General features: G+C 52.0%; 1 protein-coding gene across 1 annotated transcript; it reads right to left on the bottom strand.

Moving 5' to 3' along the window:
• Positions 1–1,688: 1,688 nt before the first annotated feature.
• LOC128828856 (hepatic lectin-like) lies at positions 1,689–9,387 on the bottom strand. Its single transcript, XM_054013846.1, has 6 exons — positions 9,217–9,387; positions 8,470–8,583; positions 7,474–7,638; positions 6,971–7,122; positions 5,647–5,759; positions 1,689–3,024 (listed from the first exon to the last, which is right to left on the bottom strand). The coding sequence occupies exons 1-6, from the start codon at positions 9,293–9,295 to the stop codon at positions 2,865–2,867; spliced, it is 783 nt and encodes a 260-aa protein (XP_053869821.1). The 5' UTR covers positions 9,296–9,387; the 3' UTR covers positions 1,689–2,864.
• Between the last annotated feature and the right edge of the window lie 4,780 nt (positions 9,388–14,167).

Here is a 14,167-nt window from a genome sequence, read left to right on the forward strand (position 1 = left end):
CAACCAACCCCCCCACTCAACTCCTTTTTGGGTCAGGACCCCTACAATTACAACACTGTGAAATTTCTGATTTAAATACTGAAATCATGAAATTTACAAATTTCTAAAATCCTACAACTGTGAAATTGACCAAAATGGACCCTGAATTTGTTCGGGCCCTAGTCATAATGAATGGTATTTTCAGAGCACTGCTCACCTGCCCCCTCAAATTCCATCACCCTAATGAAGTCACAGAAATGCTCTGATTTTAAAGAGCACCAAAAGTCAGAAGCCAGGTCTGCCCTCCTGCTGGAGCTCACAGGCTTGACCTAGAGAGAAGAACATCCCCGTCTGAGACCACACTGCCTTAGACACGCAGCAGCTGGGCCTATGAAACACGCAGGGGTTGGAAAAGCTGGGTCTGTGCAACACCTGGATTGCACGCCGAGTTAGTAAAGGACAAACAGCTAGAATTTCAAAATGCCACTTCCTTCCTTTGAGGTCTTCCTGCTGGTTCCCCATCAGCTAGTTCTCATTCTCACGCTTTGGGGAAGCCTCGGGGCATTTCACCCTCCCCTCCGTGAGAGTGGGATGCAGCTAAGTCTTATTTTATAGAGAAAGGAGCCATGCTGGCTTTTTTCGATAAGCCAAAAGCCTCTTCAAGGGCTGGAGCCTGTAGCTGCCCCTTGTAACCGGCGCTCCTCAAGCGGTTGGTTAGGAAGTTGTTCCTGAGTTACCCTGGTTTTAACGATTGCTTGAATGTTCCTGGATCGTTCACCCGCACAGCCGTGAGCAGCATAGATTGCATAGAAAATGCCAAAGGTCATTTTCAGCTGGAGCCCACGGTTGTGAAATGCATCCCCAGGAAAGACGTCTGTGGCCATTACACTTCATGCTCGGCTCTAAGCCTTTATCTGCAAGGCCTTCCACGTGTTTTGGCCAAATCTCAATGTCTCAAGAACAACTGAGTCACGGGAGTGGGGGAGGGAGAAGAGAATGTGTTGACCTTGTACAGGAGTTGGTGTCACGCGGCCCCATTGCTGTTACACACTGAGGAAACTGTGACCTTCAGGAACCGCAGCTTGGTGCAGGGTGTGACCATTTGCTGCAGGTGCTTCCTACTGCAGAAGAGCTGAATCAGGGTCTTGGGAAAGTCCTACTTACAAGGGCTATGCAAATCTCCTCCCAGAAGTGTGGCTGGGGACTAGGCCAGGGAAGTGGTTTGTATCACTGAAAACCCATTCAGATTTGTCCAGGGTAGCAGCTCTCAAGTCATCAAATCCCATCTCTCTCTGGTGCTCATCACTGGTTCCTGGTTTGCTGCTGCAGGCGATCAGGTCTCCACTCGCACTGCGCAACAAGCCGCTTCCAGTCTGGCATTTCCCCACAGTCACGTGCTTGATTCGGAAACCTTTGTATTCTTTGAAAATAGTGTGTTTGCGCAAGCGGTGCTAAGTCTGTGCTGCCATTCTCAAAGCATTCTGTACACACACTGCTGTGGTCTCACAGCCTCATTCCCCCATTCTTATACAGATGGGGAAACTGAGTCACGGAGAGAGGCAACTTGCTCAAGTCCACGGCAGAGCAGAGAATAGATCCCAGGTCTCTGATTTAGGGGATACAGCACTGGACTGGGACTCACTAGAGCCAAGTTCTATTCCCATCGCTGCCACTGGCCTGCTAGGTGACCTTTGGCAAGTCACTTTGCCTCAGTTTCCCCCCCTGTAAAATTGACTTCTTCCTGTGTAAGTCACTTTATCGCTAAGAGCACGGGATCATCACCACCACCACCGTAAAATACACATGCAAACCGGGGATTCTGATTCTGACAGGACGCAGGGGCAAAGCTGAAGAGATCTGGCTTGGCATTTTCCCACATTTCCTCCTCCAACTCTTTCTTTTTATTAGACTCCCTTTGTCTCTTATTTAGAAAAGAAAAACCAAACCGAAGTGCAGCTGTAAAAAGCAGGGGTGGGGAAGGAAAACCAGGCGTACATAAAGGCCTGGATATACTACGGGACCTTGGTGGTGCAACACCTAATTTTCAAGCACCTAGCCACGCAGAGGAATCCACAAATCCTGGGTTAGGCGCCTGGGCTGCCCATTCAATACATGGGGAGATAACTCTGAGCCCAGGCGTACGGCCTATCAGTGCTCCTCCTGCACCGGTCCTTTGGTGCAGAATCAGGAGCCCTCAGAGACTGCCATGTTTGTGTTCCTCTCTGGCACCAGTTTACTCCTGACACCATATCACATGCATCTTGTCACACTACAGTTTTCAGGGCTGCCTCCAGCAGGTCAGGCTTCTGCACCACCTATCTACAGAGCTTCCTTCGCAGACAGATCACACCAGCCGCGTTCACTACACGATCGTTGATGGACTGCCAAGCATGGCTGAGGTTAGCTTCAAGAAGGGTTACACACACAGTATCACCCAGTGGCTGAACCATATAATACAGTTTAGCCTTCCATTACACCTGCTGTGTGCTGGGAGCCAGGCACTGGGTGCCTGCCTGATGCAGCAGTGGGCATGCCCAGAGGTAGAAAACTTAGGATTCTAGAGGGATTTTTAGAGGAAAAGTTTAGGTGACAAGTGAATTTAGGTGCCTACAAGTTTAGGCCACAGCCGAGTGGGGGTTTTGTGGATCTCAGTCAGTGCTTAGCTCCTAGGTTTAGGCACCGAAGTCCCTGTGTGGATCTGGGCAAAAATACCCTTTGGAAAACGGGGCTGGACAGCCTGGGGCTTCTGCCAAGCCAGCTGCAAAGGTGAGTCCTTGGCACCCTCTACTGGGTGTTTGGCCAGCAGGAGATTAACAGGTTCAGGAGGAGCCCAGCGGCATTCTGGGATTCTGCATCATTGGCCGCAATGAACAAGATTTTCCAAGTCAGAGGAAGCTGAGAGTGGCTGCTGCCTTTTCACAGATGTAGTGGAAAGGTTGGTCACACGGGGCATCATTCCAGTTACGCGGCGGGGTTTGTTTGGCTGTCAGAGACGCACAATCCTCCTTGTCCTGATGATTATCTGGCTGGGAAGGGTACCAAAATCTGGAGGGGAAAAACAAACAAACAAACAAACACACACACACCATGGAACTTTCAGGATCTGTATTTTAGAAACTAACGATGCAGATTTCTCTGCATCTCAGCAATCCTGCCTGTGATGGGCCTTCCCCTTGCTGCAGCACCCAAGGGAAAACACGGCTCTGTCCCATCCCACAGCATCAGGGTTGTATTGGCCCAAGAGGCCTCTGTACATTCGCACTCGTGGGACTGCGCGGATACTGCAGCCGGCCCCATGCGTGGGGAGGTGCAGAGGTCATCTCATCGCTTTGGTTACAGGGGAGCAATCACAATTTTCTGGGTCCAGATCACATGGATTTAGGGTGGATATCAGGAAAAGCTTTCAAATGACAAGGAGAGCTAGTACTGGAACAGGTGATTTAGGAATGTTGTGGAATCCCCACCACTGGAGGTTCTTAAGAACAGGTTAGACCGTGGGTGAGCAAACTACAGCCTGGGGGCCACATCTATCCCTTCAGAATTTTTAATCCGGCCCTCGAGCTCCCCGCTTCACATGTGCCGTGGCTCTGCATGGCTCCCTGGAGCAGATTCATGTCCCTGCTCTGGCTCTTACACGTAGGGGCAGCCAGGGGGCTCCGCATGCTGTCCCTGCAGCTCCCATTGGCCGGGAACCACGGCCAATGGGAGCTGCAGGGGCGGCGCCTGTGGACGGGGCAGCATGCGGAGCCGCCTGGCCGCGCCTCTGTATAGGAGGCGGAGGGGGACATGCCACTGCTTCCGGAAGCTACTTGAGGTAAGCGCTGCCCGGAGCCTGCACCTCTGACCCAGTCCTGCGCCCCACACCCCAACCTCCAAGCCTGATCCCCCTCCCACCCTCTGAACCCCTCGGTCCCAGCCCAGAGTACCCTCCTGCACCCCAAACCCCTCATCCCCAGCCCCACCCTCAGCTGGAGCCCCCCTCCCTAACTCCCTGCCCCAGCCCGGAGCCTCCTCTTGCACCCTGAACTCCTCATTTCTGGCCCCACCCCAGTGCTCGCACCCACAGCCGGAGCCCTCACCCCCTCCTGCACCCCAACCCCCAATTTCGTGAGCATTCATGGCCCACCATACAATTTCCATACTCAGATGTGGCCCTCCGGCCAAAAAGTTTGCCCACCACTGGGTTAGACAAACATCTGTCAGGAATGATCTAATTAACTTAATGCTGTGGGGTGGGGGGGAGGGATGGACTAACCGACTTCTTGACACCCCTTCCAGCATTACATGTCTAGTCACATTCCTATTTCTCCCTCTTCACCAAAATTACTCCAGATTTACACCTACATAGCTGAACAGAATCTGACCTGCAGCATCCCAAAATCAGGCTGAAATTCCACACCCTGTTTCCCCATCAAAAAAATAACACCCCAAAACCAAAACACACCACTGTTTGATTTTGGCAACATTTTATATTTTTCAACAGGAAAAAAAAAATCAAAGACCAAAACTAAAGTGAGGATCTTTAAATTCAAAATGGACAAATTTTCATTTAATTTTTTTTTCACTCAAATTGCCATTAAAAAAAATCTAATGAAATAGTTGTTTGAAATTTTTAATGGAAGTAACTTTGGATTTTGCAGCTAGCCTTGGTGTCCGCCCAGCCTGCGTTTGGCTCGGGAGCAAACAGCTGTGGCCAGTTCTGGTGCCCACAGCGCAGGAATGATGCAAGGGTTAGAAAACCTGCCTTATCGTGATTAGCTATAGACTGAGCTCCTAGCGTCTAACAAAGAAAAGGTTGCGGGGTGACTTGATCAGTCGATAAGTACCTACATGGCCAATATTTGATAATGGGCTCTTCAAAGTAGCAAGCAGAGGTAGAACACAATCAAACGGCCGGAGGCTGAAACTAAGCAAGTGCAAACTGGAAATAAGGTATACCCTCGTTGATAAAATTGATTAAACAAAAAAACAAAACAAAAACAAAAAACATTTGAACAATTTTCAACGGGTCGTGGTGGGTTCTCCATCACTGACCATTTTTAAAATCAAGACTGGAGGTCTTTCTAAAAGATCTGCTCTTATTCAAACAGGAATTGTCCTAGGGCAGTTCTCTGACCTGTGTTATGCAGGAGGTCAGACTAGGTTGGGGTCAGCAACCTTTCAGAAGCGGTGTGCCGAGTCTTCTTTTATTCACTCTGATTTAAGGTTTCGCCTGCCAGTCATATATTTTAACGTTTTTAGAAGGTCTCTTTCTATAAGTCTATAATATAGAACTCAACTATTGTTGTATGTAAAGTAAATAAGGTTTTTAAAATGTTTAAGAAGCTTCATTTAAAATTAAATTAAAACGCAGAGCCCCCCGGACCGGCAGCCAGGACCCGGGCAGTGTGAGTGCCTCTGAAAATCAGCTCGCATGCCACCTTCAGCGCCTGTGTCATAGGTTGCCTACTCCTGAACTAGATGATCTGGTGGGGGGAGGGCAGGAGGAAGAGGGGGACACATTATCCTGTTTGTCCCCCTTTGGTGCAGCTGTTGAATCAATGCACGCTCCCTCCTGCTCCCCTCCAGCGTTTCTTACAGAGCTGCTGCAGGGCGGAGTGGGGAGACGTTTAGCGAGTGTCCTCCAGCCAGAGCGCGCTATGGAGGACCCTGCTGTATTACACTTACTTCTCCATTTGGTTTAAGTCAGTGCCATCCACCCACTTCCAGGAGCCTTCTTTGGCCACATCCGTCAGACCAATCCAATAATCCACCTGCCCTTGCCGCTTGCTGAGGAAGGCCTGGAGAAGGTTACAGACAGCGCCGCATCAGAGACGCTTCAATGTTTCTACTAAGAAGCTCCATTCTGCTCTCAACCACAAATCGCACCAGGCCGCTGAACTGACAAAAAAGGGCCCTTTCCCCAAAGCATCCACTGCAGCAGGGGGACGAGAACCCAGCCGGCCCTGTTAATCTAGGGGATGAGGGGTCCTTCACTGTGGTACGTGTGCTCCCCGCTTTTCATTCCCAGAGATTTTAGCCCTGTTTTAGTTAGTTTGTTCTGTGACCCCTGGCATCCCATAAGTCAGAACCGACTCCTCTATTGCAGTGGGTCTTAAGCTGGGGGTCAAGAACAGGTGTCAGGGGGTCATGACCGCCCTGCCCTTCCCATGTCTGTCAACGAGGGAAAGGGCACGATCTTGGGGGTTCCTGGTATGGACAAGGTCAAGACTTCCACCAACAAAGTCCCCCAGCGGCCTCAGAACTGAGGCAGTTTTGCTGCTCAGTGCCTGGGCTGGTGCTCGAACGTGGCATTCCCCCACCTACCTCCCTGTGGGGCCTGAGCTGGTAGCCATTGTCAGAGGCCACCTCAGAGCGCTCCGCTCAGAGGGGGCCCACACAACAGAGCTGGAGGAGTCCAGCGTAGTCCCTTCCTTCAGCACTGGGGCCATGTGAAAAATTCAGCTAGAATTTGGGGCGCACAGGAAAAGCTCCCCTCCCCCCCCCAGAACATCAACCTGGGTCAACAGACCAATGGGGCCCTAGGCTCCTATTCCTCAGGCAAGCCCCAGCCCCTTGGGGCCATTCAGTGCCTTGACCACTACCCACGCACAAGGCAGAATGACCAAGTGGCAACCCATGCATTCACCCCCTAGCCTGGAAGGAGATGGAGGCAGGAAGCGGCTTAACCCTTGCCCCCAGGGGGAGGGGGGAGGGAACAATCGTGCCCCAGCTGCATCAGCTCCTGCACAGAAGTGGCTGCAGCCTGCGCTCTTAAGCCCTACTGCAGTAGCTACGGAACAGGCAAGCCCTGTGCTAAGGGTCCTGGGACAGCCCAGGTGGGCAGGGCCATTGACATGGGCGTCCTCAGCACGTCCTCAAAGGTCAGGCCCAGGGTGGGCTTGCAAAAGGAGGCATAAAAAAAACCAAACAAAAACAGAACAAAAAACCACCAACCAAAAACCCCACAACGTCCCTAGGAGGCTCCATGATAGTAAGTAGCTCATGTTACCTGCTCCTCCCGATCATTAATGACCACTAGATCGGCCTGTTCCTTCTGGCAGCGGCTCCTGCTGGCATTCCACGATAATTTATTTAGAGAAAAGTTGTAGCATCTTCCTTGGTTTGAAATCCATTGGCAGGGGCACAAGGAACAGCTGATGTCTGAGGAGGGAGGAGAGGGAAACTGAGCACAGCTTGGCTCAGAACAGGGGACCGCGTAAGGACAACCAGCACCTGAACTAGGCCGTTGTGCCCCTCCCGCTGGCTGGGTAGCTGCTGTCTCAGCTCCGGACCTTTGCCCGAGACGGCAGGAGAGAGCGGCCTTCACAGCTCAAGTGGGCAGCAGCGCATCTGCCCTTTCCTTAAGGCCCATCCAACAGGTGGGCATTCAGAGCTGAGACTAGGAACCTGGACTCCTGGGTTCTCCTGCCAACCCCACCATCTTAAGAGTCACTTCCCTGCTCAGGGTTTCAGTTTCACCCTCTGAACCGGGGACAATGGCACCGTACTCACTGCGGGGCTCTGAGGCGTTGGAGGACGGGGACTCCAGGGTGCAGATATTTGTGTGTAATGCCCACTGCAGTAACTGGGAGTATCTCCCTTCCACTTGCTCCATTTTGCTTTTGGCTTGCTTGGATTCCTCTAGAAGCCGCGTGTTGCCAGCCAGGAGCCGGGAATCTAGCAGAGGGAGAAGACACCACGTTTGAGTGGGGGCGGCCCCTTCCCAAAGGCAGTCTACTTCAGCATCTGTCTCAGCACCGATATGAAAGCTAGGCCAACTGTGGCCTCAATCGAAGGCCTCTCCTGGCCTTTAATCAAGAGGCTGAGCCGGTCTGAAAGGTCTGTGTGAACAGTGTGGACCTTGTGGGAGCTGCCTCTGAGCCCCAACCTTCACACCGGCCATCTGGTTTTACTGTTGCATTAAACTATTCTCGTTAGGTTGATCTAACTGACCCCTCCAGCCTTGGGGATTTGTGGTGCCCATCAGTCTAGGCACAGATTGGTAGCCCACACTAGAAGCCAGTTACACTTGAGGAGAGTCATTAGGGATGAAACTGGGGAGGTGGAGGAGATGCTAAGGGAAGAGGATGCATTTGCTGGAGAGTTAAGATCTCAAATCTAGGACTTGGGGGCAGAGATCTTCCTAGGAAAGGAGGTTCACCTAGACAAGAGGGACCATACTTGGCAGGTCGAAAAGTGTTGTCCAACTGTGTCACCATCGAAAAGTTGTTACCACGTGACACATGTCGAGTCACCCTGCCAGCTTCTGACACAATAGCTTCCTGGGTACACTGCTCAGAGGCAAGGATGTCCTGCCACCCACTAGCTGACGGTTGGGAACGAGTTGATCATGAAATAGCGAACCAGAGGACTTAGGAGGAGTGTTTCAGGGAGTGGGGAGGCCCAGCAGGCTTTCGGAGCACACTTCAGCAGGGAAAAGCATTGTTCTCTCCATTTAACAGGGCCGGGGGGGAACCAACCCTCATCCTTTCCATCAAAAGTACTTACACAAGATACTCAGGGAAATTAGCACCACCAGGAACAGCACGCAGAGAATCACCGCTATCGCTAGCCAAGGCCACAGAGACGTCTTCTGGGCGGGGGGCTTTGATTCTGGGTGTACTGAGGGAGAAAGGAAAGAAAAAAAACACCACATCGGTGCGCATCTGGTACAGACCCTACGCAGTATCCGCAGCAGAAGGGAGAAAGTCATAGGCCAGATCCTCACCTAGCGCAACTCAGCGCAGCTCCTCCAGCGGCATATGGTAATTTACACCAGCTGGTCCTTAGCATTCATAAATAGCGACCGCAACCAGGGTCCTGGGGCGACAGGCTGGGCTTGGGAGGCCCGAAGAGAATGTCTTATTTGAGCTTATTATTAGTGTTAGTTAGCGTCTAGAGACATCCTCCCCGCCCCCGAGCCCTGCCTCCCAGCGTGCTAGGTGCTGCACATGCACATCGTGAGAAGCAGTCTCTGGCCTGAAGAACTTCCAATCTAAATAGCCAAAATAGACAGAGGGTGGCAGGGGAAACTGAGGCAGAGAGCAGCAAAGGTGCTTGCCTAAGATCATCCAGCAAGACAGCGGCAGACCCGGGAATAGAGCCCTGTCTCCTGGGTCCCAATCCAATGATCCATTCACTGGGCCATGCTGTCTCTACGTAACGTAACACATGGGGACGGTGATATTCCAAGCCCCTCCCCGGGGCTCCCACCCAAGAAGCACCTGTCAGGGGCTCTCTGTGGATGACTGTTACCTGCTTTCTTCACATCTGTTTGCTGCAATCTGGGAGGAAATTTCAGATCCGCGTAGGTGACCTCATCTTCCTGAACCATCTTTCCTTTTCCCCACAGATCTGGGTTTCAGCTTCCTCCCCCTGTCAGGCACTAGGCCGTGGCTAACGGAGACGGAGCACCACTTATCCCTCCAGAGCAAACAGCGAGCTAGGATCAAGGTAAGAGATACAGTTAAAGGGCTGGGGTTTGTTACTGAATAATAAGATCAGCCACGTAAGTGACCGACCTCCAGGCCAAGGGGCGCTGCTTGGGCCAGGAGGGGTTTTCTGAGTCTGGGAGGGATTGGAACAGGCCAGCTGGTGGACACAGGTGACAGGCCCCCAGGAAACGTGTGTGTGGGAGACAATAGGAGAAGCAAAGTTAGCTGAACCCCCTAACGGCTCGTTTCAGCAACTACACGGATACCTCAATTCAAGCAGCCGAGGCCAAAGCCTTCGCTCGCACATCCAGATGGACTAGTAAAAAAACCAGCAAACATCAGAGAACTTGATTTAACACCACCACCTCTTAACTAGCGCTTTTCCTCAGTCGATCTCAAAACACTTCACAAAGGAGGCCAGAGACATAGCCCCCATTTTACAGATGGGGAAACTGAGGCATAGAGAGAGGAAGTGACTTGCCCCAGGTCACCCAGTAGGCCAGTGGAAGAGCAAGGAATGGGACTTAGAAAACCTGGGTTCTAATCTAGTGATCTATCCCCAAGGCCATCCTGCCTTCCCTAAGACTAATGGGAGGCCATGTGACCCCGTGCATAGGGCACTAGACAAGGACTTGGGAGACCTGAGTTCTGTCCTGGCTCTGGCACTGACCTGCTGTGGGACCTCGGCTAAGTCACTTTGTCATTCTGTGCCTCAGTTTCCCCATCTGAAAACCAGGCAGACTAATATTTGCCTCCTTTGTAAAATGCTTTGGGGTCTCTGGATAAAGAACGCCAGACAAGAACTAGGTAGATCAAAAACTCGACCAGAGAAGAAATATTACAGCAAGAATCCCAAAGAGCTGCCCCCATCACAGGGCAGGAAAAAACCAAACAAACACACAAACGCCCTGCAAAGAAGAGACGCGTGTTTAATTCTGCACTCTCCCACCCTCCTCAGATCTATGGGGAAGTGAAAACGGTCAGTCCCGAAAGAGGAACAGAAGACCTCTAAATAAAACCAAGGAGGACAATGGCTCCCTCTTTCTTGAGGGCCCCTAGCAGGTGGCTGTCAGCGGAGCTCCCACCCAGTCACTGGGAACAGAAATCTTGCATGGGGCAGCTCCACCTCGGCAGCTGAACAGGGCTGGAGAAAGAACCCTTCTGAGACCAGAAAGCGGCTGCAGAGTCACCACCATGGTGGCGCCGAGATGGACGTTAGTAACTGGCTGGCATTATTGGCTGGAATCGTTTTATTCCCGTTTTCCTTTTAAGATGGTATTTCTGGAGTCGGTTGAGCTCGAGGCCTGTCACATGCAGGGACATTTAGTCACATGGAGCCAGAAAATAAAGCGTTGGCTTCTTGCCAGCACCCCCGGGCCTTAGGTCCTTATTCCACATGGCAAATCTTGCCATCAGATGGTCACTGCTAACTTTGGCTGGACAGGAAGCAGCGAGTTAGCCAGAGGGAGGCGTGGCCCATCTACCCAGACACTCTGTCAATACAAGACACAGGAGGCAGCCATTCTGCACCACTCCGCACCAGCAAGGCCTGAGCGGTGTCCAGCTTTGGGTACCGAACTTCAAGAAAGATGTGACCGAATTGGACCCAGTGTCCGGAGGAAAGCAACAAGAACAAGAAAAGGTTTAGCAAACTTGGACTCTGAGGAATGGTTGAAAGAAATGGACACGCTTAGTCTAGACTCTAGAGCAGTGTTTCTCAACCTTTTTGATACCAGGGACCTGCTTCGTGCCTTCCTAAACTGTGTCAGGGAGATCTCAGGGACCGGCCGTTGAGAAACACTGGTCTAGAGAAGAGAAGGCTGGGGTGGAGGGACCACATAATAACAGCCTTCAAATATAGAAAAGGTTGATGTCAAAGAGGACAGTGATCAGTTGTTCTCCATGTCCACTGAGGGCTGGAGAAGAAGGAATCAACTTAACTTGCAGCAAAGGAGATTTAGGTTGATAATAGTTTTCCTATCTAGGAGGAGAGCCAAGCCCTGGAACAGGTTATCTAGGGAGGTGGTGGAATTCCCATCCCTAGAGGTTTCGAAGAGCAGGTTGGACAAACGCTTTTCAGGGAGAGTTTAGGTTGACTTGGTCCTGCCTCAGAACAGGGGGCTGGACTAGATGACCTCGTGAGGTCCCTTCCAGCCCGGCATTTCTAGGATCATGAAATAGCATGTTTCTGCCAGGGTGGGAGGCAGTTCAGTGCCTGAGTTATTCAAGGCGAAGGAAGGAAGGAAGAGAACTTTAACTGTCAGTTTCCCCCAGCACCGGAAACCCCATGCACCCAGGCTCAGCCAAGCGTGGAAGTTGCAGCAACAACCGGTCACGTTGTGAGTTCCCCATGCACCGTCTCCACAGGTGCAGTGGGGCGAATTCCTCTTTCAGTAGACACCCGTCGGGCTGGTTTGTACAGGCCCTTACCGAGGGAAAGCAGTCGCATTTCCGACTCTTGGAAGAGTGAAATCTTCCTTTGCCCAAATCCCATCTCGGAGCTGGCTTGGTTGGAAGGTTTTGCCTCAGATTTGTAGTTCCCAAGGAAGAAAATGTACAACGTGGTGCTTCCCCACCCCCATGTGCCCAGTGCAGTCCGGTGGCATGGGAGCATCTCAGACACACCCGTCCCAATGCCCCTCAATCCTGTTCTGCAGCGCCCCACTCCGCTCTTCCAGCCCTGGCCTCCGCATGTACGTACAGCTCATCCAGCCCCCCCATACAGCTCTGCCAACGCACTTCATATCTGACTCGCAGCCCTCTGCTATCCCAGCTTGACCCCTCTCCAGCAGGGCCTAAGTCCTGTCCCACAATGCCCCCAGCTATCTTCCCCTCGACCCACAGAGCTTACATGAAATACAGCCTCAGGCTTGATCAGTTTTGATCAGTTTTGATCATGGGAAGCTGTAGAAATCCCCCTCCTAACATGGTTTGAATGGAGAGCGGCTACCAGGGAGAGGTTGGGACCAGGGGCCAGAGCTGCTGAAAGGGTACATGGCTTGTGGGCACATGGCCACGGCATCACACTGATCCTGGGGCCTCCCCCAGGGGTGGGTGCACACACACAGGCCGTGGGGTACGGCGATGTTCATGGCAGACTTACAGAGAAGATCAATACATAACTACTCTTGCTGGACAGTTGCAACATAACACTACTTTATTCTTAGAACACAGCATCATTACAGACAAGAACCCCAAAACAGAGAGAGACAAAGCAGACTGCTCCTTAAAACAGAGAGGCATAACTCACCCCATCCACCTTACTAGCCTGGCTGTCTGCAGACTGACTGCTGCTAGCTCAGAACACATGCTTCCCTACAGAGCTTTCTAAGCTGCAAGCAGGGCCAGGAAAACCCTCTGAAATTTAAAGTGACAGCCTACAATTTAAAAACCATTTTCAATGCACTGCAGGGACAAATCCCCCTGACAGCTTAAGAAGAGGGAATCTGTGTCCTCACAAGGAGTCCTCTGTCACTGGTTTTGAACAAAGAAGGGGTGGATCTGGGCCATGGGTTTTTCTCTCAAGTCTTAGTGGCAATGTTGTGGATCATCACCCCTGGGTCCTGCCCTGAACAGCATGGCCAATCCTTTCCATTATGTTGCCAGGGTGAACATTAGGCAGGTAGTAAGTGGTGCATCCTGGGCTTTACCTTGGATCTAGAGGGAAGTGAAGAGTGCAGAATTAAACACGCATCTCTTCATCGCAGGGTGTTTGTGGGTTTATTTTTTTCCTGCCCTGAAGCAAAACCCAGCTGGGATCCCATGACCCTGTCTCCACCAAGCAATCAGTAAGACACTACATCTGTAACTGCAATCCCCCCAGACACAGCACTTCCTGACAATAGTGACAACGGGAGGAAGCATCTATTCGCTCAACAGCATTAGGAGAACAGTTATAAACATGGACCACTGAAAGCCAGGGCATTAGTATTTAGGTCCCATCAACAAGCTGAACTCAGACCCCATATCTGCCCCTCCCACCCACAATCCAGCTTCACCCTCAAGCTGGGTAAATCACGCATCCATCCCCCAGCCTAACTCAGATCCGTTAGCGCTACGGTCCAATCCCCATGCCCACCGTGGCCCAGAGACCGCCCTCCCATTCCAAATGCACAACATGGGTATCTTTCTTACCTGCCAGAAGCTACCACAGAATCAACTCAGCTTTAAACCTCCCCAGCTGAAAGCTACGAAAGGGTTTAAAAGAGGGAACGACTGGGGGGAGGCAAGGGGGTGCATGGTTTGGTGGAGGCAGTGTTGTCTAGTGGTAAGAACAGAGGACTGGGAAGGAGGACTCCCAGGTTCTCTTCCCAGCTCTGCTAGAGGAGTTGTGTCTCAGGCCAGAGCATGCGTAAAGCAGGACTCCTGGATTCTATCCCAGCTCTGTGAGGGAGCCCAGCCATGGGTTAGAGCTTCTTATTCTGGCTGGTTCTGCACCCCACTTCCAGGCTTGGAGGTGCTCTGCCCCAAATCCCCAGCCTGGAGATCCCTCTCCTTTGGCAGAGCTCGGACCGGGACCTGCCTGGCTTGGACTCAGCTCTACTTTTTAACTGTCTCTAAAACGCAGACAATGGTCAGCGCCTCCTTGTCCGTATGCCCAGCAAACCCCAGCACTTACTTGGCAATGGCGTTCTCCCGTCTTCTGCTGTTGTACGAGCCGCGCAGAGCGAGTACTCAGCGGGGCTCTCTTCCCCCCTTGGTCAGCGGAGCACCCTGGGACCGCAGCTGGCTCTTGACAAGGGCAGGCCGGTCACCCCAGAACGTGTCCTCCT

Source organism: Malaclemys terrapin, chromosome 24 (genome assembly GCF_027887155.1).
Source record: "Malaclemys terrapin pileata isolate rMalTer1 chromosome 24, rMalTer1.hap1, whole genome shotgun sequence".
In the NCBI taxonomy this organism is placed as follows: Eukaryota; Metazoa; Chordata; order Testudines; family Emydidae; genus Malaclemys; species Malaclemys terrapin.

What these genes read in the sequence shown, in the direction of transcription:
- LOC128828856 (XM_054013846.1), bottom strand. Translation starts at nt 9,295, where the DNA reads ATGGTTCAGGAAGATGAGGTCACCTACGCGGATCTGAAATTTCCTCCC. An exon ending in CAACGCCTCAGAGCCCCGCA is followed by an intron (nt 7,123 to 7,473) that starts GTGAGTACGGTG and finishes CTCCCTCCTCAG; the next exon opens with ACATCAGCTGTTCCTTGTGC. An exon ending in TTAATGATCGGGAGGAGCAG is followed by an intron (nt 5,760 to 6,970) that starts GTAACATGAGCT and finishes AACCTTCTCCAG; the next exon opens with GCCTTCCTCAGCAAGCGGCA.